At 57.2% G+C, this 21,732-nt stretch overlaps 6 protein-coding genes across 6 annotated transcripts; 4 read left to right on the top strand and 2 right to left on the bottom strand.

The window, feature by feature from the left end:
* Positions 1-619: 619 nt before the first annotated feature.
* MFIFM68171_06109 (uncharacterized protein) lies at positions 620-2,335 on the top strand (the record flags this gene model as incomplete). Its single annotated transcript, XM_071061529.1, has 1 exon — positions 620-2,335. The coding sequence occupies one exon, from the start codon at positions 620-622 to the stop codon at positions 2,333-2,335; it is 1,716 nt and encodes a 571-aa protein (XP_070917630.1).
* Positions 2,336-3,773: 1,438 nt separating this feature from the next.
* On the top strand, positions 3,774-6,931 carry CPH2 (Clr6 histone deacetylase associated PHD protein-2 Cph2; the record flags this gene model as incomplete). Its single annotated transcript, XM_071061530.1, has 2 exons — positions 3,774-4,748; positions 4,805-6,931. 2 exons carry the CDS (start codon positions 3,774-3,776, stop codon positions 6,929-6,931), a joined length of 3,102 nt encoding a protein of 1,033 aa, XP_070917631.1.
* A 1,255-nt stretch (positions 6,932-8,186) lies between these two features.
* On the top strand, positions 8,187-9,785 carry MFIFM68171_06111 (uncharacterized protein; the record flags this gene model as incomplete). The annotated part of the gene is made up of 3 exons (XM_071061531.1): positions 8,187-8,459; positions 8,675-9,222; positions 9,314-9,785. The coding sequence occupies 3 exons, from the start codon at positions 8,187-8,189 to the stop codon at positions 9,783-9,785; spliced, it is 1,293 nt and encodes a 430-aa protein (XP_070917632.1).
* A 4,274-nt stretch (positions 9,786-14,059) lies between these two features.
* Positions 14,060-15,292, bottom strand: NAG1_2 (Glucosamine-6-phosphate isomerase (Glucosamine-6-phosphate deaminase) (GNPDA) (GlcN6P deaminase); the record flags this gene model as incomplete). The annotated part of the gene is made up of 4 exons (XM_071061532.1): positions 14,060-14,350; positions 14,407-14,952; positions 15,017-15,049; positions 15,113-15,292. The coding sequence occupies 4 exons, from the start codon at positions 15,290-15,292 to the stop codon at positions 14,060-14,062; spliced, it is 1,050 nt and encodes a 349-aa protein (XP_070917633.1).
* Positions 15,293-17,098: 1,806 nt separating this feature from the next.
* On the top strand, positions 17,099-18,919 carry NAG5 (N-acetylglucosamine kinase 1; the record flags this gene model as incomplete). The annotated part of the gene is made up of 3 exons (XM_071061533.1): positions 17,099-17,706; positions 17,768-18,340; positions 18,442-18,919. 3 exons carry the CDS (start codon positions 17,099-17,101, stop codon positions 18,917-18,919), a joined length of 1,659 nt encoding a protein of 552 aa, XP_070917634.1.
* A 736-nt stretch (positions 18,920-19,655) lies between these two features.
* MFIFM68171_06114 (NDT80 domain-containing protein) lies at positions 19,656-21,686 on the bottom strand (the record flags this gene model as incomplete). Its single annotated transcript, XM_071061534.1, has 4 exons — positions 19,656-19,773; positions 19,907-20,436; positions 20,493-21,495; positions 21,562-21,686. The coding sequence occupies 4 exons, from the start codon at positions 21,684-21,686 to the stop codon at positions 19,656-19,658; spliced, it is 1,776 nt and encodes a 591-aa protein (XP_070917635.1).
* Between the last annotated feature and the right edge of the window lie 46 nt (positions 21,687-21,732).

Raw genomic sequence — 21,732 nt, forward strand, 5'->3', positions numbered from 1 at the left:
CTTCGACCGTTTGCTGGCCCGGCAAACTGTCGTAGGGCGGTGGAGACGACCAGGAGGGTGACGGGAGGGGCGCTGACAGGGGTACATGCGGGTCGATGGCGGGGGATTGACAAGCTTCACAGCTCCTGATGAGTGCCGACCAATCGTAAGGCGGCCCTTGCCGCTGGCCCTCCCACATTACCAAGCGGATCTGGCCAACCAAGTGGGTTGGACGGCCTCGCAACTCTGGCGATGTCGCCCAGAGGCCGCGCTGCGCGGGTGCTATTGCGATGGGAACCCTGCCAGTCATGCAAGCGCGAGATGTGCCTGGACAGAAGCCCAACAAGTCACAGGCAATTTCACACCTAGGGCCAATGCCCGCCGAGCCAATGCCGAGCGGCGTGCCCACTCGACACATCCCCTCGGCTCGCCATGCGCTGACTTGCGTCTCAACAGCCGCTATATACCCAGTTTGTGCCTCCTGCCGTCCGCCATTTGGCATACTCACCGCAGTCTTCCTGCCTATCTCAATCACAACGCGTTTCGGCACGGCGGATACCATGAGCTATCCGTGAGAGTACGACACCTCCTCAACCCCATCGGACCTGGCCCCCGCCTGCCCTGACCTCCCCTCACCACCATGTGGCCGGGTGTGTCGACCTATAACTTTGCCTCTGCTCTTCTCTTCGCGGCGGCATCTTGGCCTCCCTCTTGTGCCGCCGTGCCGTCGACGAGTTTCTTGTCGCGCCGATCACTAGCCTTAGACTTTTCTCCTGCTCCGCCCCCAGAGGAAGGCCCTGAGTTGTCGGCCGGTGCACTGCGTGACCCAGCCTACCTTCCAGCCCAAATCGGTGGCATTGTCGGCGCCTACGCCTTCTCGTTGGTGCTGGTCGCCCTCCTTCTGCTTGCTCTTGCAAAGAGACGCCGCGAGCACCTGCGGAACCGTGACCTCCCCGAAGAGGAAAACACACTTCTCTCGTTCAATCCATTCCCACAACCATTCCTCCTCCAGTCCGAGGAAGAGTACAAGAAACAGCTTGAGCAGTTCCAGACGCGCACGCTCACAGTCCAGACCGACCTCCCAAGGAGTCCGATCAAGAACTTCTCTCTCCCAGCGGGTTCGCCTCTCAGCCCGACCAGGACCGGTCCGCTCAGTCCTGCTAAGTCGCAACACTCCATTCTCACCGCGCACTCATTCACATCGACTATCCTCGCCGCCGGTGTCGACCTTTCAGTCGACCAGACGGTCGTGCAACGAGACAGGGCCATGGCGCAACAACAGTTGGAAGAGATGTACAAGTATGTGATGGAGCAGGAACAGGCCAAGGCTGAGGGGAGGGAGTATCAGGGGCCGCCGCTTACCTCTCCCTCGGCCAAGTCGGTAGCCAGCAGCAAGAGGGAAAGGAACAAGCCGTCAAACCTGAACCTGAACGCCCGGGACGAGAAGTCGCAGTCGCGAAGCTCGTCACTCTTCTCCTTCCTCAAATCCCCGCGCAAGAAGTCCACTGGAACCATGAACATCTCCTCCCCGATCATGACTCCAATGTCGGGCACTTTTCCGCGGCACGATGACCAAGAAATGAACGCCATACCCCACCGCCATTACGCCCCGGCGGCACCACCACCAGTCCCATCGGATCTGGCCCACCGCAGCGCCGCCCATGGCGCTAGCTCTTCCGCCAGGAACAATCTGCCAACCCCAGAAATCTCACCGGCCAGCACGCAGAGCATCGACTCGCGGATCGACGCCGCCATCGGTCAGCCCCCAAGCCGTGAGGACCGCGCCGCCGCCCGCCGTGAACAAAGGGGGCGCGATGACAACGGAGCTTCGCACTCGCGCGACGTGTCCGCCGGGACCAGCACTTCCGGCGAGCACGAGCCCGTGTCGGCCGTGTCGGACAAGTCCACCTCTGGCCTCGTGGGGCTGCCCACCTCGCCCAAGCCGGGCGTCAACCGCTTCCCCAGCCTCGATTCGCTCCCCGCCTCTCCTCGCCCGGGCCAGCAGACCTTTGCCACGCAACCCTTTGGCGGCCAATCGTCAGCAGTCCGCCAGGGCGGCGCCCTGCCGCTGCGCGCATACGAGCCATCGCTGGCGAGCCCGACGGCGGAGAGCTACGCCACCACGAAGCAGACGGTCTTCACGCGCGCCGCGGGCCCGCTGTCGCCCGGGATGCAGACGGGCCTGATGACGCCGTGGACGGGCGCGCCGGTGCCGTACACGCCTTACCAGCCCTTCTCCCCCGTCGTGCCCATCACCCCGTCGGTGGTGACGCGCGCGGATCGGAAGAGGATGAAGAAGCTGGAGCCGAAGACGCCGACTGTGGAGATGGTGAAGGACACCGACGAGGTTTGGTAGGCGTATTTCGGCCGGTATAGATATCTTACTTTGATTCTCTTTTATCATTCGTATTCTTTTCTCTTCGGGTCCGCGACTTGATGTCTTTTTGGGTTCGAATTTAGTGTGCGGAGTGAGAGGGAGGTTTTAATGGGCCCCTGCGATCGGTCGGCCGTGGGTTTGGGAATTGAGACCTGGAAAAATGTGTGTTCACCGTGGTTGTGCCAGACATTGAGACATGTCCGTAGAGCGGAGGACGTTTTGATATCCATTCCGACAATGAATTGACGAATTTTGCATTGCTTCCCAAAGCCGAGAGAAGAAATGTGATTGAAAATTTTGGTGGGCGGGAGTGTTAGCCTTGACTTCCAGTAAGGTACTACATAGGCACTGAAGTCTTGGTGGGCGATGTTTCAAGGGGTGAGATGAAACTGTTCAGAATCTGCCCCCGTGTTAAGGTGCCCCGAGATTTCAGGAGACGTTCTCTTTTCCTCATACGAACAATGAACAGGCATCTGCCTTCAGCAGTACGCGTACGGATTGAAAAGCGCTCCATTATACCATTCTGCATCTCGCATGTGCAGCACTCCATGTTTCTCGCGAGCGAACTAAACCCATATGGTAGATGGTCTTGCTTGCAGGAGCAGGCCAGGCGCTTGAAGTCATCGACCACCAAGAATCAAGCTCTAAGACTACTGAAGCCCCTGTCTCTCTTGCAGCCAAGGGACCCCACAGTGTTTCTCGTGTCCTGCGAGGTTCTCCGCACTCCTATGATGACGACATAGTCTACGGAGTAAAGTACTTGGAAACACCCTTTCCCATTGATCTTGCAGCGTCTGCCAGATCTGAAAGTAAACGACTCAAGTGTCCACCACGTGATATGGGTTCTCTTGCAGCTATCTTCGCAGATTCGTAACTCTAACGGTGGCGATCAGATCTAGACGCCCACTGTGCTGTTCGCCTCCCGACCAATCCCAGGCTCGAATTGGGCCCGGTCGTCCGTTGCTGCACGTGCCGCCGCTCTTGGTTCCCCACTTTTGGCGACTCGGCTCGAACCGGTTTCCCATCATACGATTCTGGGGCAAATCGTCCCACAGATAGCCCGATTCTCCAACTTCCTCTTCGCAACGTCAATCCCATCGCCGAAAAACTTGACAACAACTCGCCCGCGCAGCATTACGGTCAAGACGGCCCGCATACGGCCCGAGCTCCTAGTTACCGCTGACACTGCAGGACTCGCTGCGCAATTGGTCCACAGCGGATCCTGCTTGTCCCCGCACCTGTCGGCTCCCTTTCCCACACACACCCCCCCTTTCGCCCAACCTACCCAACCCACCCAGTTATCCCAGACTGCTGTCGGCTGGCACACCACCGGCCCGCATGCAACAGCTGATCGTATCGCTGCTCAGGGATCCCGGGCAGTAGAGCAGCAGCGCAGCTGAGCAGAAAGGGGGGCATCATGGCTGACCAAGACCCTGACTCGCCCAGCCTGTTCGACGGCTTGGACACCTTCGAGCTTGGTGACGACAGGCTGGGAGACAGCGGCCTTGCAGATGATCTAGCTGATAGCGGTCTCGGCACTTCGGCCCCTAACGCTGCCGCTGCCGCTGTCACCTCCCCATCGGTGGGTGAGAATGTGCCTACCACCACTGGGCCGAACGGGAGTGGGCCTGCTTCCATCCCGCAGTCGGCTGTCACCGCTCCCCAGCAGCCGGACTTCTTCAACCCAGTCTCGTCAAACTGGGTCTTCCAGAACACACCCCCCTACGACTCGCCCATCGGCGAGAATCCCTTTGGTGCTGTGCCCCAACAGTCGTGGGAACTCCCGGTACATACCAACCTGAACCAAACGCTTCTGCAGCAGCAGTCGCTGTATCTCCCATCCCCCGCCACACCCGCCCTTGACCCGAACCTTGGTTCTGCTGCTACTACCGCAGCCAATGCTCCCATAGTCCCTACCTTCGCGCCAAACGCAGAAGCCTTCCGGACGGAGAATCAGCGCAACATCCAGAACACGCTCACTCCTGCGCAGCGTGAGCGGCTCAAAACAATTGCGATGCCGCCCCACCTCCAATATCACTCCCCCAAGAGCGCTGGGAGCCCGGACTCCAACTCAAGCCATGACAAGGGCGCTGTCTCCTCACCGGACGCCGCAGGACCTTCCAAGCCGAACAGCAGGAAGCGTAAGTCGTCGGCCGAAGTAGATGAAGATGACGACGACGACGAGCTCGACGGCCAGCAGCCCGTCAAGAAGACGGCCCACAACATGATCGAGAAAAGATACAGAACCAATCTCAATGATAAGATAGCAGCCTTGCGGGATAGTGTGCCCTCGCTACGGATCATGTCCAAGAGCGCCCGGGGAGAAGACACGACCGAGGACCGGGAGGAACTGCATGGCTTGACACCTGCCCACAAGCTCAACAAGGCAACGGTATGTTCATCGCGCTGCGTGACCCGGGACCGAGGGGAGACTGATCGGAATCACAGGTCCTGAGCAAGGCTACCGAGTACATCAGGCATCTGGAGAAACGGAACAATCGCCTGATCGAGGAAAACAACAGCATGCAGGCGAGGATCGCTGCCTTCGAGAAGCTCTTCATGGCTGGTGCCATCACTGGTCAGCTACCAAACCCTTTGCAGCAGCCTCCTACACCGATCCAGTACCCGCAGGATCCGGCGTTTATGAACACCCCAATGGCCGCGCCCCGAGGACCGGATCCTCCGGGCATGATCCCGATACCGGACGATATGAAGCGCATCCTAACATCTCAGCAAATGAATGCCGGCCGCCCGTACCCGGTGCCGGCGCAGCATTTCGGGCAGAACCCCGCGATGCTACGCCAACAGCAGATCCAGCAACAGCAACAGCAGCAACAGGCACAGGCCAGCCGGTGGAATCCTTATTTCGGCAAGCTGATGGTGGGATCTCTGGCGGGACTGATGTTAGTCGAGGCCCTCGTCGAGAACGAGCAGGGCACCGAGACGACAGAAGGCCGTGGCCTGTTCGGGCTTCCAGTACATCTCCTCGCGGCCTTTGTTCGGTCGACCCACTTCAGCATTGGAGGGTACCACATCTCGGCAATCGGCATGATTGCAAAACTAAGATTGCTCTCACTCGTAGGCTTCTTCTTGTGGGCAGCCTGCTCCTCGTTTATCGACACGCCCATCTTCCAATCTTCCAAGCACCCGAAGCACAAAGCTGCGGTGGTCCAGGCAGTGCCGTCTCTCGCCTCGCCCATCCATGTCAGGCGGCAGGCCTGGCTCACCGCAATACAGACCGTCTGGGTGCCGAGGCACAACTTCTTCCTAGAAGCCGCGGCCCTGTTGCTCAAGACAGCAAAGTACACGCTGAGGAACGTGGTTGGCCCCCATAGTTACCTTGCGCTGACCGGACTAAGCGAGGAGGAGGAGGCCGCTCGTGTCAAAGCCTGGTCAATTGCCTTGGACGCCCAGCTCGCCGGTGGTGACATGGAGATCAATAAAAGCCGTCTTACGCTGACCTTGATTGCGTCGGGCACGCTCCCAGACACCCCGCTACGGCTGATGATGAAGGCGCTGCATATCCGGGTCCTCCTCTGGCAGCTGAATGGCGCCTCGTGGGCCACCAACCTGATTGCTGCTAAGCTCGCCAGGTCGAGGTGGGACGAAGCGAGGCAACTGAATCATATCCTTAACTCTCTACAAGGAGAGCAAACCTCTGACGAGGCCCTTCCTGAGCACCTGGCAGTCTTGTTGGAGCAGGACTGCGACGAGGTGCTCAACGACGGTATCATTCAGAGAGCGCACAACCTAGCCTGGAACCAACACACGACGTACAACCTGATCGACAAGGTCGATGGCATGGATCCCGTTGTCGAAGACGCCGCCGTCAGATCGCCAATGGACGCGGTGGCCGCGTGGTACTCGAGCATCACGCTCCACCGCGTGTTGGTCGACAGCTTCTCCAACCACCGAGACGACAGCATGGCCGCCGCGATAGCCGACGACATCGCTCTGGCCGTCAAAGTCGCACCCATTGGCTCCAACGCCCAAGTGCGCGCCCTCGTCGCGCGCGCCGTCCTTGTCGACGGGAAACGGGGCGCAAACATCGTCGCCGCGATGCAGGCCCTCGGCCCCTCGCTCAACCCGGACAAGCACCCGCAGTACAGCAGGGGCGTCCCGCCGCTCATTGACTCGCCCATGTCGTCCATCGCCCCGGATCCGGACGCGCAGATGGCGCTACGCTGCGCCATGGGCATTGCCCAATTGCAAAAGTTTGCCTATCTCCCGCACCCGGCGGTCATGGTGATTGATTCGATCTTGCCGAGCCGAGCGGACATCGAGGACATGTCGCTGCTGGGATATGCGGCGGCTTTCTGTTTGATGGAGCGGCTGTATCGCCATGCGGTAGGCAGGGAGACGTGCTCGCGGTCGTTGGAGAGGTTGGCGGGGAGCTTGAGGATCTGGATTGGGAGCTCGGCCGGTGACAAGGCAGGCGTTGATGAGATGATGAGGCGGGGGATGATTGAGAGGTGTCTGGCGGTTACAAAGAGCGTGGTAGGCATGGAGGCGGATCCGGGGTATGTGAGTATGGATGAGTGTGAGGTGGGCGAGGATGGGGAGGGCGGGTGTTGATTATTTGCCTTCACGTTTCTCCTTGGTATTTGAGGGTTTGTCGCGCTTTGCTCTCGCTGTTTATTTCGGTACGAGGTCCGCCGGGCGTGCGACACGTTATACCTTCCCTTTTTTCTTATTAAGTATACTTTCGATTGTCATGTATCTCCCCCTACCACTCTGTCTTCTCTACTTCTTCTTTTAGCCCGCTGTCGCACGCTGACAGCAGGCGGTATTTTGGGCGCAAAGCGTGGATTATGGGATTGATGGAAAGATAAAAACAATCGCCAGGAATATTCAAGCTGGGAGAGGGAAAGGGAGGAAATAGGAACAGGAGAACTGGATCTGCTAGTTGGATTGGGAGGATGGATTCAAATGGAGTTCCTGATGTTTTTTGCTTTCTTTTTGCCAGTTAATGGCCATTGTCGCGGCTCGTTATCCTTCATTATCGCTATTATCGTCATTGTTTGTTGTTGTCTGGCGTGACATCACGTCATTATGCTGGTCAGTGAGGTAGTTTGTTGCTTGGGAAGATTAGGGTCGACCCATTAGGTTAGGGCATCAAGCAAGGAGTAGCTAGGAATAGAGGGTTCCCCTCGTTAGTGTGATAGAAGGAATGAATATCGCACAATCTCAGCAAGCTGAAACAGACATTGTCCAATCTGGGGGACACTCTGCCCAAAGTCAGTCTCAACGGACGAGCTTTGCTATGACAGCGGCAGAACTCTCGCATTGGGCGCCGCGGCTCGCCAAATAGGCCAATCAGCAACTTCTTTGATAACGCTTCTCACATTAGTATTATCCTGTTTGATGGGCTGGAATGTTTTGCCAGCCTTTCTAGACTTTATGGATGTATGGGCTTGACTTGCTCAGGAGTAATCGCCGCCAGGGGAGAGCTGACATGGCCTCCTCGCGGGACCCCGGGTCAGCGAAAGACCTTGGGATATGCAGCCTTGCTCGGGCTGCAAAGGGAACTTTGAATGCCTGCCACTCCAGTGTTACAGGCCAGGCCCCAGTCTGCATTTTCAGCTCTCCATTCTAAGTATGTGGCAACAATTCAGCGCCTACCACAAAGCATCCGACCCATAATCGATATAGATAGCCATTATTCGAGCGCTTGCGGCGGACCATGTACATTTATCATGCGCTTTCCATGATGGGCCTCTTTCTTCTTCTCTTGCTTTCACCCACAAGACTCTAAGTTCTTGTAGGTGTCCAGCTCCCCCCGGAAAAGGGGGCTTCACCGTTCCAGTCCCCTAAACGAAACAAAGGGAGAATGCTCCTCCGCATTGTCGCATCACTTCCGGCTGGTCTGGTCCGATCGGTGCCGGTGCCGGAGAGGGTAACGGTGTCTGGCCCGGGCGTTTCGGACCACGGCAAGCCCAATCTCGTCTGCTTTCCGACAAAAGTGGTGGAGGTGGTCATCTTCTTTCTGATCAACCACTTGATCCATGCCGGCAGCGTCCAGATTGGACCGGGCGTCTCCGGCTTCGGGGCTTTCATCATGATGGCCCAGTGTCTCCTAAATCCCGCCACCGGCATCGATCAGGTAATAAGGGCCATTTCCCGTTAGAGCTTAAGACTGACGACCAAATTTCCTTTTATTGCATTTCCTCCCGACAGTCTGTCGACAGCCCACAAGGCTGGCGCGCTGGTCACGGCAACACGAATCAAGACATGGGTCCCCCAAGCTTCCGACAAGACCTTCAGAGCGGTGAAATAGTGAAGAAATAAAGCGGCACGCGAGACCCAGAGGAGCCGTAGGACAGCGTGAAGGACGGCGTGGAGAAGGAAACTCCATCTACAGAAACAAAACAGCCACGGACGTACCGCTGCCGGATCGCGCGCAACTGGGAAATTGACGGGCCGCGGTCTGTCTGGTGGTCGGATGTTACGGAGGGCAGGGTTGGCGGTACCGACGTCGACTCGACCGTGTTTGGCGGGTTCTCCCTACCGCCTGGTTACCGTTGGATCACGGTGCCACGGAACGTCGCCGTCGAACCCCTGGACACATCGCCCTCGTCGCCTTCTGCTGCCTCTACTTCTTCTCCGGCTTCCGCCTCCGATCCCGCTTCTGCTGCCGCCGCTACTACTGTCGATCCAGGCCTCGAAACCCGGCAACAAGCAGCAGTCATGGGGCTCAGTGCGACTTATAGCGTCATACAGCCCCTTGCTGCCGTTGTCCAGACGGCTTCGGCCGGTATTACACTCTACAGAACGCGAGGCGACCAGATAGACAGGTACGGGTTTACCGCTTTTGGTCTCACCGTGGTGCCCTACCTCATCATGAGCATCATTAACTTCTTTGCCCAGTAGGTCCCTCCTATTGCTTCACAAATGATGTAGCGGCTGTGTAGCGGACGTGGGTCAAGTCGAAATCCAGATGTCTGACATTGTTTACAGTATTGCAATCCCAAAGTACCGCGCACTGTTCGTAGTTCAATCCGACATCTTCGAAGAGGCGGTAGCCAGGTCCGGCCATTCTACCCCCCCGCCCGCCATCGTCGGCAAGCTACCGCCAGGAGAACATCCGAACCTCGGGCTCCTGGATGTCGACCTAGAGAGTGATCCTACCGGACCCGTGGGCTGGCGGACCCTCCGGCACCGTGGAAAGCCGGGTGTCCAGAGCATTCTCGATACGGAGACAATACGAACCGTTGTAAATCTGGAGCCAGACGCAAGGGATAAAAGTCGAACACGACAAAAGGATTATGCAGGCGAGGTCATCGTCTCCCTGTTTCCGAGCGTTCGACTCCTAGGCGGCGCCACGGGGAGAAAGCCGCGGCATTTCCTGCTGCATTATGCCCAATGGTTTGCTTCTATCCTGGTGTGCCCGGTATCCTTGACCGTCATTGGCATCATCTCGAGGATCTAACGCGGAACGGCGAGCGGACCGTCGTGGCGAGCGACCGTCATTGTGTGGCTAGTCTAGAGTAATGGGAACTCCCTCGTGACCGAGATTATAGGTATCGCCTTCAGTCTCCTCCTGGGTGCCACCACCAAAGAAGACAAAGCCGCCAGATACTTTGACGTCTTCGTGGTTCTTATGATCATAGCTACCTAGCAGGAGAAGGGGGGGGGGGGGGGGTGTCTGTCATTTGCCCGACCGTATCGCCCAACGCGGGCAATTCCAAAATACTGGTGACATCATGACTCCCAGCTAGGCACCAGCATGACCTACCTAGGCCATTGTGGTGTCTAGCTGGGCGTTATTTATGTTACCAGTAGATGTGCCATTGCCAGCGCTGGCGATACGGTCGGGACATGGCAACATCATGACCAAGATCCCCCTGCCACGGCTAGGCATTACCGGCCGTGAGCGCTAATGTCCGGGAAATTATAAACAACCCCCTTTCTCCAGTCACTTAGGTATATATGCGTCTTCACCCCAACTCCATCTTCATCACCGCTTGTCCCGACCTCCTTGTGACCTTGTAGGTCCACTTTCTCCCGTACCGTCAGCCGAACTCACCCTCTCTTGCACCTCCGTAGCTAGCTCTGGGTACGCTTGGCTGCTCAGCCCCTGGAGCTCAAGACGAGCTAACCCGTTCGGCACTTCCAACTCGCCAGGAAACTGCCTCCCCGACCCCTCCAATTCAAGGTGAACAGGGACGCCACTGAGCTCTTGTGGACGGATCTTGGGAGGGAGCGAATCGGCGTGTAGTTCAGGCTTCTCCCATGCGCCCGTGCTATATGGCCTCACAGTCGTCGCGGACTGCTTCGCGCGTCGCCTCCAGAGGAGGAAGCCACACAGGAAGATCAGGGCGAGGGCGCTGCATGCGCCCACGGCGGACCCGACGATTAGAGGCATGTTCGTGGCTGCGCCTGTGCTAGATGCGTCTGTCAAGGGAGGCACACGGTCAATATACACTCAAGAGGACAGTGAGCAGGACTTGCGTACTTGAGTGAGTTCCAGAGTCATTCGTTGTTGTACCGGGGCCGGGGTTGGGCCTGCCTGTCGCACATGGGAAATGGATCGTCAGCATAAATTAGGTTAGAGGCAGTATTTCTACAATCTGGGACAGTTGGGTTCGCCTACTTGTGCTTGACACTTCTGTCACGTGGGTTTGAGAGGGGGACTGGGTTGTTGTTGACAAGAGCTCTAGGGGGAAAGTCCGCGATCCATCCGAGTGCTCAGCACAATACGTTAAGGCCTCGGCGAATCTTGGATCCGCATAGGCTTCCGTAGTATGGTTGGCGCCTGTATTGGTGGCCTCGATGCATAGGACGCACAGATCATAATGGAGGAGGAATATCGAATTGCGCTCACAAAGTTCTGGAGACTTGCCCAAACGTTTGATTTCCAAGTAAGCATCGTCTGCCACGGACTGAGTTAGGACTTCACAATATCATGAACGTAGATTGAAGAGACCGAAACGGACTGCAGTGAGGATAACAAACAGCCGGTACAATAGTTTCGTCGGTAGCCATACTTCTGTGCAGGCTAGTTTTGATCCAGTTGAGCGAGTTCGTAGGACTAGGCGAATAAAACAAGCCAGCACTCGGTGAATGATTGTTAAGGTGAGTTTGCCAACTTATGGCAGAAGCGATTTCAACTTCAATGCTCGATGTAAAAACGGTGATTCAGCCCGCAGGGCTTTGAGGGGAGTAGATTCCTAGTTATGTAGGATTAACAGCGGCCTGGTTGCCCTCCCACCTCCCTCCCCCCAACCTCCCTTTTTACGCATGGTGGTTCACCGAGATATTACGTGCAGGTTGGGGTTTCACGAAACACAAAAACCCTATTCTTAGTGGCATTATGAGCTTCTTGGCATAACCAGCCCGTTGCCCCATCTGTTAACCGGAGAATATGCACTCTGTAGCTGAAACGGTGAAAACGCAGACACACGAGAAACGATTACCGCATGTCCTACTTTGTCGCTTCTTGCCTGACAGCTTGCTTTGCTTGTGGGCATTCCCAGACAAGAAGGAAGGCGCTGCTACTACCTCTTAGAAATCTCATAAGTCCTCTTCTACCCGCTTAAGAGATTGGCGGACATTTCGACCTGTCACTAAGCTTGACGGTGAGTACTCTGGGTGTTTGATGCCGATAGGCTTTGCCTTCGGTGGCGAGGTCGGGGCTGAAGGCCGAGCCGTGTTGATGGGATCGGTTAGTAAAGAAATCGGACAGAAGATGAGCCCGACTGCGTTATATATGATCCTCCTCCCGGCAAGTGGTCATTTCGTTTGTCGATTCCTCGAGCCAGTAGCCTTCGTGAGCTTCATCTTGTACTGTATTACAAATCATTATCAATTAATCGTCCTTTTGAATCGCTTCTCCTGCTTAATTGCCATGCAACTCCACAACTCGCGCTCCTACAACTGCCCCTTCGATATAAAGAACTTCCGAAGATGGCCTCCTTCGGTCTCGCACCCTCGTGCCCAGCTCCAAACCGGGTGTGACAGGCCGGTCTGACGCCCCCATTCCGCGGCGAAGCCATTCCCTTTAGCCCTCCATCTCCTGGTAAGACAGTGCTGCATCAAGTTCTTGGGGGGGTACATAACAGTTGGCGTGCAGTTCAGGTTTCGCCCATGGAGCCTGCTTCTTCGAGTTCCCGGCTGCGGCACGGCGCACTGCTCGCTTTTTCTGGAGGTAGTACATTCCGACCAAAATGAGCAAGGTGATGCCGAACCCTACGCCGAGGCTGATTCCCATGATTAAGCCCTGGGAATTGGGCGTGGATGAATTAGGGTCGCCTATTGTGGTTAATAAACCTGGACTCGGAAACGGGAGCAGGAGTTGGGTGTGACGTTTTTCTGGTTTCACGTACCCGACGATGTTTCGCTAGTCTTTACGCCGCCGGATCCTGTAGCCGGAGTGGACTCGCCTGTTGGAAAGGGTAGACAGGGGTTAGTCTCAGTTACCGAGGAGTCGTCGAGGGTGCGCTAGGATAAGTGCCGCCAGCTCACTTGAAGATGTTCTCGTAATATTCGAACTATTGGCTGCCACGGTTGAAGCGAGCTCGCCTGGGATTGCAAGTCAACGGACTAGAACATAGAAGCTGTATATTCGAGGTAACTCAACTCGCTTACTTGATCGTGTTCTGCGAGTCCTAGAATCACCAGTCATCGTGGTTCGGCCTGCTGAAAGGGGGGGTTGACGATTAATCAGCTTGGGGAACTTGGAGCCGGGGTCACACACTTGACCCTGTCACTAGTATGATGTCTAAACCGCTGGTGGTCAAACCTGATGCGAGACTTCCACCCGGGATTGATGTGCTGCCCGTAGCAGTGATGGTTTCTGAGGTTGGCGGGTGCGGCTGAGTAACCCGAGTCGTCTGTGAGGCGAGTGACAGTCCGTTGCAGTAGTCGATGTACGGTTGCGACGGTGCAAGATAGTCGGATGATGCGTCGTATGGCTGGTTGAGCGTGCATTCCTCGCATTCTCCAAACCAGTGATGGAAACCCGAGTCGGCCGAACAGAGCTCCGGAGTCTTGCCATACTCTTGTGCTATTGTGTATGCGGTGTCTGCCGCAGGTTGAGAGATCAGAAGCTTGGGGGGGCAATAGGGGGGAGTGCGAGAGGCAGACATACCGCATTCTTGAAAGCAAACTGGCGGCTCCGGCGGAGCAGTTGGATACGACATCTTTCTGCCTAATCTTCATCGACCCCAGAGCATTGGTAGGGCAAGAGGGACAAGAAGAGCGAGTACCTGATCGAGCTGTGATCCAGGCGGCCCGGGGGGTGCTGGCGACGAAGAAAAGGAAAAGAAAGGACAGAAGCTCACAACTGGTCTCTCAGGGGCTAGCATAGTATAAAGTTTCTCGAAAACAATCTTAGCTTGCATTACTACTTATTTAGGTGCATTGCTGTGCCTTTCCCATATTGACCAGGACACCTTCAGGTAATATCGATGCAGGTGGTGGGTTTCAGGGTGGAAGGGAGGGCTGATGAGGCTGACCTCAAGAGACCAAACGAGCGCTCTACATATTGTAACCGAAGCAGTGGACCGGCGGCGCAGAACAGCACCTAAATTCAGAAATATCATAGACCGAGAAGAGCCCAATCCGTCCCTGTCCGGTACTCTTGACCAATTCCGGGATTTAGTAAACCATTGAACCAATCTGTAAACAGGTGCATCTTCCCCTCTCCACAAAGCAAGGCTCAGACTTACTGGTACTTCGGGTTGGATTCGGGCCCTACCACTATCAGAAATCTCCCTCATCACCAACAACAATTCTTACTACCCCATTTGTGTGACCATTTGTGTGACCATTCGTGTGGCCATTTGTATGGTCGTTTGTGAAGCCGTTTGTCAACCGGTTTGTGAAGCCGTTCGCGTGGCCATTGGTCAATTTTGTCTTAGCCGGGATCGGCATTGGATCAGCCATCCGCGAGCGCATGCTGTCAAAAACGGGAGATGGTGTGCGGGACGGCACATGTAGGATTGGGGCACGGAGCGCGGGGGCCGGGGCGTCTTGCTCAATGCCTTTGAAGTACTACAGCAGAAGGTTAGAGCAAAAAAGCAGTACTATTGGCAACGGTTGTTGCGTACCTTGACTGTCCCAACCTTCAGCCCAAGTGTCGCATCCTCGTCGCAGACAATTCTCGCACAGGGATGTAGTTGCAATGCTGAGAGAGTCCCCATGTGGCTAACGCCCTTCTCAACACAGTAATGCAGGGCGAGGGCCTTCTGGGCGCCGAGAACGATGGCTACTACCTCGCGCGCATCCAGGATAGTTCTGACGCCCACGGTCAACCCCTTCTGGGGCACCTTGGCCGGGTCATCGTCAAAGAAGCGGCTGTTGGCGACGATGGTGTCTGGGGCGAGCGTCACGGGTCGAGTGCGCGAGGCAAGGCTCGAGCCGGGCTCGTTGAAGGCGATGTGGCCGTCCTGGCCCATGCCGGCGATGAACAAGTCTATGCCGCCGGCGGCTTCGATCTTGGCTTCGTACGCGGCGCACTCGGCATCGAGGTCTGGAGCGTTTCCGTCTAGGATGTGGGCGTTGCTGGGGTGGATATTGACGTGGGAGAAGAAATGCCTCCACATGTACGAGTGGTAGCTCTCTGGGTGGTCTCTGGGGAGGCCGACGTACTCGTCCTGCGTCCAAAGAGGTGAGATGGGTGGTCCTCCTGGTGGGAGCTATAGCTCCGCAACTGCTTACCATGTTGAAAGTAACGACATTCTCGAACGAGATCTGCCAAAATCACCGTTAGTGGGCATTCATCGGCAAAGTTTGGGCGGCTGTCTCGTATCATACCTCGCCGGCCTTGTATTTCTCAACGAGGATACGGTAGACGCCGAGTGGAGTGGACCCTGTCGGGAGGCCTAACACGAAGGGCCGTGCCCGGGTCGGGGCAAACTGCCTGATCCGCTGGATGATGAGGTTGGCGACATAGGCACTTGCCGCCTCCTTGTTGTCCCTGATTATGAGATACATGTCGGGGACGCGGACAGAAGCGAGAAAGAAGGGCTAGGTGAGAGGCTGTGGCAGACGGCGAGAAAAAAATGGAGCAGAAAACCAGCAGGGAGTACTTCAGAGTGAGCGCAGCGTCGGCAGGCTTTCAAAGTTGATGATGATATCTCGGACCCGAAACTTTCAGGGCTGGGAAACCGGTGGAAAAGAAGACGCAAGCAGTGGTTTGGGCTCCAGGAGGCCCGGCTACTATACGGTGGAATGCTACAATGAGCCGTGACCATGGGCGGCGTCATTGACGGTCCAGAGCACAAGAGACGGCAATGGCCGGGCTTAGTGGGTCTCGAGAGTCGAGCGACCCGGAGCCATGTGGTGTTGCAGAGACAGATGAAACGTTCATTGTGTTTGCCAGTTCGCCGTTGCGGGAGCACGTGTTGCGATGGTGATGAGTGATGCAAGGCCGTTGAGGTCTGGAGGCCGGGTCCAACGGCGGGTCCAATGGCAGGTCCAATGGCACCTCCCAAAGACGCGAATCTGACCTTTGAGGTTGCCCAAGGCACGCACAGTGTCTGCTGATTGTGGAGGGCAGGGCGCCGGGGCGGCGATGGTGTGGCCAAGGGCACCTCAGGAACAGTTGGCATCCCCCACGGGCAGCCAACCACAAGACCAGGATGAGTTGGGAGGCTTGGGTGTTTGTGTGCTTGGGTGCTTGGCGTGGGTTGAACCACGACGTTGAATCCGCCGCTGTCAGGTAACCATGAGGCTGATGCGAAAACAGCCTTGTGGAGTGTGTGTGCAGAGCGCAATCCGGGTTCCCTATCCGACCTGGACTGGAAGCAAACGCAGAGGCAAGCAGGGCTCCTCTCGCCCGCTTCCAAGGTCAAGCTCGTATGGCCCGTGCGCGTCTGGCGACGGGCCCAGTTCTCGCAGGCTGGACAGTATGTACAGTACGTACATTACCGGTGGGGCTCCCACAGTGCCCACCGATCACTGGAAATCCCGCCTCGATCGACAGGTGCCAGTCCCGTCCTCGCCCCGTCTGGTGAACCAAGGCAACGTTACTTTTCCTTCTTGTTCCGGGCGAAAGACGCGGCGGACGACCGACCACACGGACAGGCACACCAACGAAGCCGAGACCCGTCCGATCCCCCAATCCCCAATCCCCGCCGAGTTAGGCAAGTGGCTCTGCGGTCTTTGTGTCTTTTCTGCCTGCGACGAAGCACCGTCGTGTCGTTACTGTTCTCTGCCTTGTTGCAATCCCCCCCCCGCGTCGCACAACCCGCACAACCTTCTCCTCGACGCCCTGTTACACGCGCCACTCGGGGATCGTCGTTGCCGCAGCTGCCCCTGGATTCCTGCTGTTCTGTTTCTCTGCCGCAATATCGGCCGTTTTGTCTCAATCGTTTGCCTGCGTCTAACTGGCTGTCTTTTGCGCAATCGGCTCCCCCCGTTCGCCCCCCCCTCCCCTTTCCCCGGCCACTTCCACGGCGGGCTTTTTCCCTTGTAGCAACCTCTACGGTTCGTGTTATTGTCCCGCACGACTCGCGCAGGTTCACGTACTTCCCAAGAGCCTGCACCGGCGGGCTTCCGGCAGGTTTCATTTTCCCGTGTCAGCCTTTTTTGGCGGCCCGGTAGTGGTGTGTTTACTTGGCGTATCAACGTAGTGCTGGAGCCTGCCAACTCCCCATCTGACACCCGAGGCAAAGACCCAGACCGGACGGGGCATGGTAGAGCAGGAATGTGCCTCCCTTCGCAAACGGCCTTCCCCCTGTTCCGTATGACTTAAAGAACGGGCCTGTCCGCCGTATGCTCATCCGCATCTCTGGTGTCATGCGGCCGCTCGTTTCCGCAATGACGTCTCTACGGGATGTTCTCATTGCCGCCCTCAAGTCGCTCCTCCGGGGCAAGTCTTTTCTCCAGGCATTGCTAGCATTTTGGTCAACAAGCACGGCCGCCCACGAGCCCCAAGATGTCGCCCCCAGTAAGGTCACCGCCACTTCTCCGGCCGACTTCCTCGCCGATGCCGAGCGCCTGCTGCTGGCCGATATCAGTGCCGGCCGACTGAAGGAATTCTCGCGGAAGCTAAAGCGCCAGTTCCGGGACGGTTTGTGGTCGAACCCGGCTTGCATGTTGCCCTCTTACAACTCCCAATTACCCTCCGGTTATGAACACGGCCAATATCTCGCCCTGGATGTCGGCGGGTCGACGTTACGGGTTGCATTGGTAGACCTGAGGGGACGCGGGGCATCGGGCTGTGTGAGCACCATCGTACGCATGGATTCGTTCAAGATCAGCAGCGAAGTCAGGAATCTCAGGGGCACCGATTTCTTTGACTGGATGGCCGAGAGGATACACCGGACCGTCGCCGGGGACAGCGAGAAGGGCCATAGCCCTGACTACCCGCTCCTCGTCGGCCTGGCCTGGAGTTTCCCCATTGAGTATGCCCCCCCCACCCTCTTATGCTCTCTGCACCTCGTCACACTTCACTAACGACAGCAGGCAAACATCCTCAAAAGGAGGGAAGCTGTGCGGCATGGGCAAGGGGTTCCTCGCAAACGAGGGGCTCATCGGGGAGGACCTGGGAGAGATTATCAAGCTCGCCTGCTATCGAAAGGGGCTACACGTCGAGCTCTCGGCCATTGTCAACGACTCGAGCGCCACGTTGCTCTCGGAAGCATACACCAACCCCTCAACGCGGTTCGGCTTGATTCTCGGGACAGGAGTCAACATTGCCGTCCACCTCCCCGTCACGACCATCGACCAGCCAAAGTACGGCAACCGGCCCAGCAGCTGGCACGAGAAAGCAAGCCACGTCATTGTCAACACGGAGCTCGGCATGTTTGGCAAAGACATCCTCCCGCTGACCAAGTGGGACAGGCTGCTCAAAGCGGCCCACCCCCGACCCGACTTTCAGCCTCTGGAGCAGCTCGTCAGCGGGTACTACCTCGGCGAGATCTGCCGTCTGGCGTTGCTTGACGCGATCGCCACCACCGGCGTCTTTGGCGGGACCGTCCCGCCGTCACTGCAAACACCATACTCGCTCGACACGGAGACTCTATCCCTCATAGAAGCGTAAATGCCCCCCAACCACTTTTTTCCCCCTTTTTCCCTCGCCAACCCTCTATTCTCTATAAAACATAAACTAGTTACTAACCCCACCCTCTCTCGCCCAGCGATCTCTCGCCGACCTTATCCTCGGCGCTCGCCGTCTTCGCGGCCCGCCACCCGTCCCCGGTCCCCGCAACGGTCGAGGACATGTCCTTCCTCCGCACCCTGGCGTCCCACGTCGCGCGCCGCTCCGCCGCCGTCGTCGCCGCCTCGCTGTTCGCCCTCTGGGAGCTCAAGGCCCAGGCCGAGCACGAGTTCCTCTGCCGCCTGCCGCACACGTCGCCCTTCGTCCCGGAGACGGAGGCCGAGCTCAGCATCTCCGACGCCAAGACCACCGTCGCCTACAACGGCTCCGTCATCGAGAACTACCCCGGCTACCGCGGCCATCTGCAGGCGTACATCGACGAGCTGGTCGCGGGGAGTCGTCGTCCGCAAGTGGATGGGCAGGGCGGCGGAGAAGTGGGAGGGGGGTCCATTGCGCTTGTCGCGGCGAGGGAGAGCTCGTTGCTTGGGGCGGCGGTGGCGCTGGCTTGTTTGGATTGACGAGAGCGGAAGGGCTAAGCCAGCGGTGAAGGGTGCGACGAATAAAAACCGTCTATGAATTCAGCTAGCATTCTTGAATCGGCGGTGGTTTTATTAGTGCTATGGTGTTTTAAGTTATGGGGGGGGGGGGGGGGGGGGGGGGGCAAGTAATGAAGTAATGGGGTCGTTGCATAGCGTGCGTAGTGAAGTTAATGGATGGATGATACTCGGCGGCTCTCTTGAGTGAGTGAAGGAGCAAAAGCACTTGAATTGACCAAGCTGTTACGATTTCGTTCCGATATCAGGTGTACCTCACCACTTGTTCTGATGAGTTGGGTGAACTTTCTTAGGGGGTATCCATGAGCCAACACACACTACCTACTATCCAAGTTAAGTGACCCTTGTGTACTCTCCCAACTTAAAACTCCCCTTGGATCCAACCCACGACCCTCCCAATCCAACAACATATACTTCCAACAAATTTAAACAGACTCAAACCAAGACCAGCTTTGCAACAAAGATACCGACCAATACATTTCCAGTCCCCAAAACCCCGCCCCGCAGCCCATGCGTCCCAACGCCGGGTAAAAAAATTGGGATATATCGAAGAGTTCCCCCTCCCTCCACCCGCTCGCTCATCTTGTACAATAATAACAAACAACAACCCAACCCAAACGGTAAGGACGCCCCCATAAAAGCAACAACCACACAAGCACTAACTACCCTCTCCCCGGCCATAATTCACAATTCACTTTTTTTACTCGGCAGCAAAATACCGCTTCGTCTTGCTCCTCATCTGCTGCGCCTTCACCTCGGGCGGGACAATCGTGTGATGGACAACGTGCGGGCGGTAGATGGCGTCTACCGGGGGCATCCTGCAAGAATTTGCCGCGTTAATATATACAAACAAACATCATGGTTATCGTTTTTCGTCTTAAAATATTATGGGAATATAAAGAGAAGTGAAGAGAGAGAGAGAGAGAGAGAGAGAAAGAGAGGGAAACGCACCAATCGTCCAAACTAAGCGGGAAATACTCGTACAACATGTCGGCGCTCTCCAGCGGACTGGTGAGAAGGGGGTTTTGCGAGGTGGACGATCCTTGGCTCTGGCTCTGGGCCTGCAGTTGTCCGGAGAGGGATGTCGAGGGTTTGGTGAACTGCGGGCTTTGGGCGCTATCGGCTGAGTTGGAGCGGTTCGGGCTGCGCTCGTCTTCCGAGAGAGAAAGGTTTATGGGGAGGGTTGGAGGCGCGGCGGTGCGTTTGGGTTTGTTGCTAATGGCAGTTGTGGTGGTAGTAGTAGTAGTAGCAGTAGTGGTGGGGGGTGGCGCGGGAGTAGTAGGTATGTTTGTGGTGGTGATGGGGTTGATGAATTTATTCCCCGAAATGCTCGGGGTGGACGGGCTTTCTACTGATCCCCAGGAGGGAACCGGCGGTCGGTTTAAGCCGGGCGAGGAGAGGACGATTTTCTTGTTTGCGTGCTGTTGCTGCGATTGTTGGGAGGGCGTGGAGAAAGGGGTGGACCATTCAGGGGATGATTGCTGAGGCGAGCCAGGGTTAACATGGAAAGGCGTATGAGCAAGCAGGGAACACATACCTGTACGTTCCCCAGCGAGTGGTACCGCTGGAGGTTCTGCACCAGATCCCCGCGGTCTTGGTGTTGTTGTTGTTGTTGCTGCTGCTTTGAGCTGCCCGCGCCGGTAGAACTCGAAGATCCCTCGGTCGCCCGCCTCTCCATCACCCTTCGATCCGCCGATAGCGGCACGTCCTTGCGGCTGTCGAAATTCCTCGGGCTGCGGCCGCGGACAATGACCGGGCCCGACTGGATCTCGGCAACCTTCATGTGCTCCCCATTCTTGGTCTTGACCAGTAAGTTGATCTGCACTACGTAATGCTGCTGCAGGCCCTTGCGGCGGCCGTTATTCGCTGTGGCGTGCTTAAACTGCAGCCTCTTCCACGACACGGGCACCGACACGTGACTGCTGTCCACCTCGTGTCCGCTGCTTAGATCAAGCGGCACAACAGGCGGTGGGCTGGGCATCTTCGGTTCTTCGGCTCCCAACGCTGCATTACTGCTCTTCCATGGAATCGTGATCATCTCGGTCGCCTTGCCCTCAATGCTCTCGATAGCCGAGATGGACGCCGCCAACTCGATGACGGGCGCCTGCCGCCCTTGGTCGTCCACATAATTTGCCACATGGCGGGGCAGCGTGATCTGCCCCGAGATCTGCCACAGGTTCCGGCGGTAGCACGTCAGCTCGAGCGGGCGGCCCGGATTGCTCTCGGCGCCAAAGACATCTTCGGCCACAAAGAACATGCCGTACAGCTCGCCCGTCATGTTCGGCTCGATGAACTGGCCGGCCTCACCGATCAGAGTGGCCTTGCCGGGGATGGGGGGCCCAAAGCCGAGCAGCTTGTTGTCGAGCTCCTGCGGCGACAGTGCATCGCCGTTGTAAGTCTCGTTGTCGAGGGTGCCGGCGCCGGCGTTCTCAAACGGCCGCGCAGGGTACGAGAAGGGGTCCTCAAAGGTGGTGCTGAAGGCCTCGAAGTCGTAGGTAGAAGGCGTGAAGGGCAGGCTCGGGAGGCCGTGGACAGGATCGCTGGGGCGAGACGTTAGGCTGAGACATGATTTCGCACTTGTCTCGCTGATTGCGGAGTTCACGTACAGGATCGAGTCATCAAACGCCATGTTGGCGTCAAATGCGTCCATGCCCGAGGCGGTCAGCCCCAGGGCATCCGGGCCCGGGGTGGCGCCGGACGACAGCGCCGGCATGGAATTGAAGGCCGCCATCTCATCGTCGCTCTCGGCGAGCTCCCAGATAGCTCATGAAAACTGC

Source organism: Madurella fahalii (genome assembly GCF_045866475.1).
Source record: "Madurella fahalii IFM 68171 DNA, scaffold_3, whole genome shotgun sequence".
NCBI classification, from domain to species: domain Eukaryota; kingdom Fungi; phylum Ascomycota; class Sordariomycetes; order Sordariales; genus Madurella; species Madurella fahalii.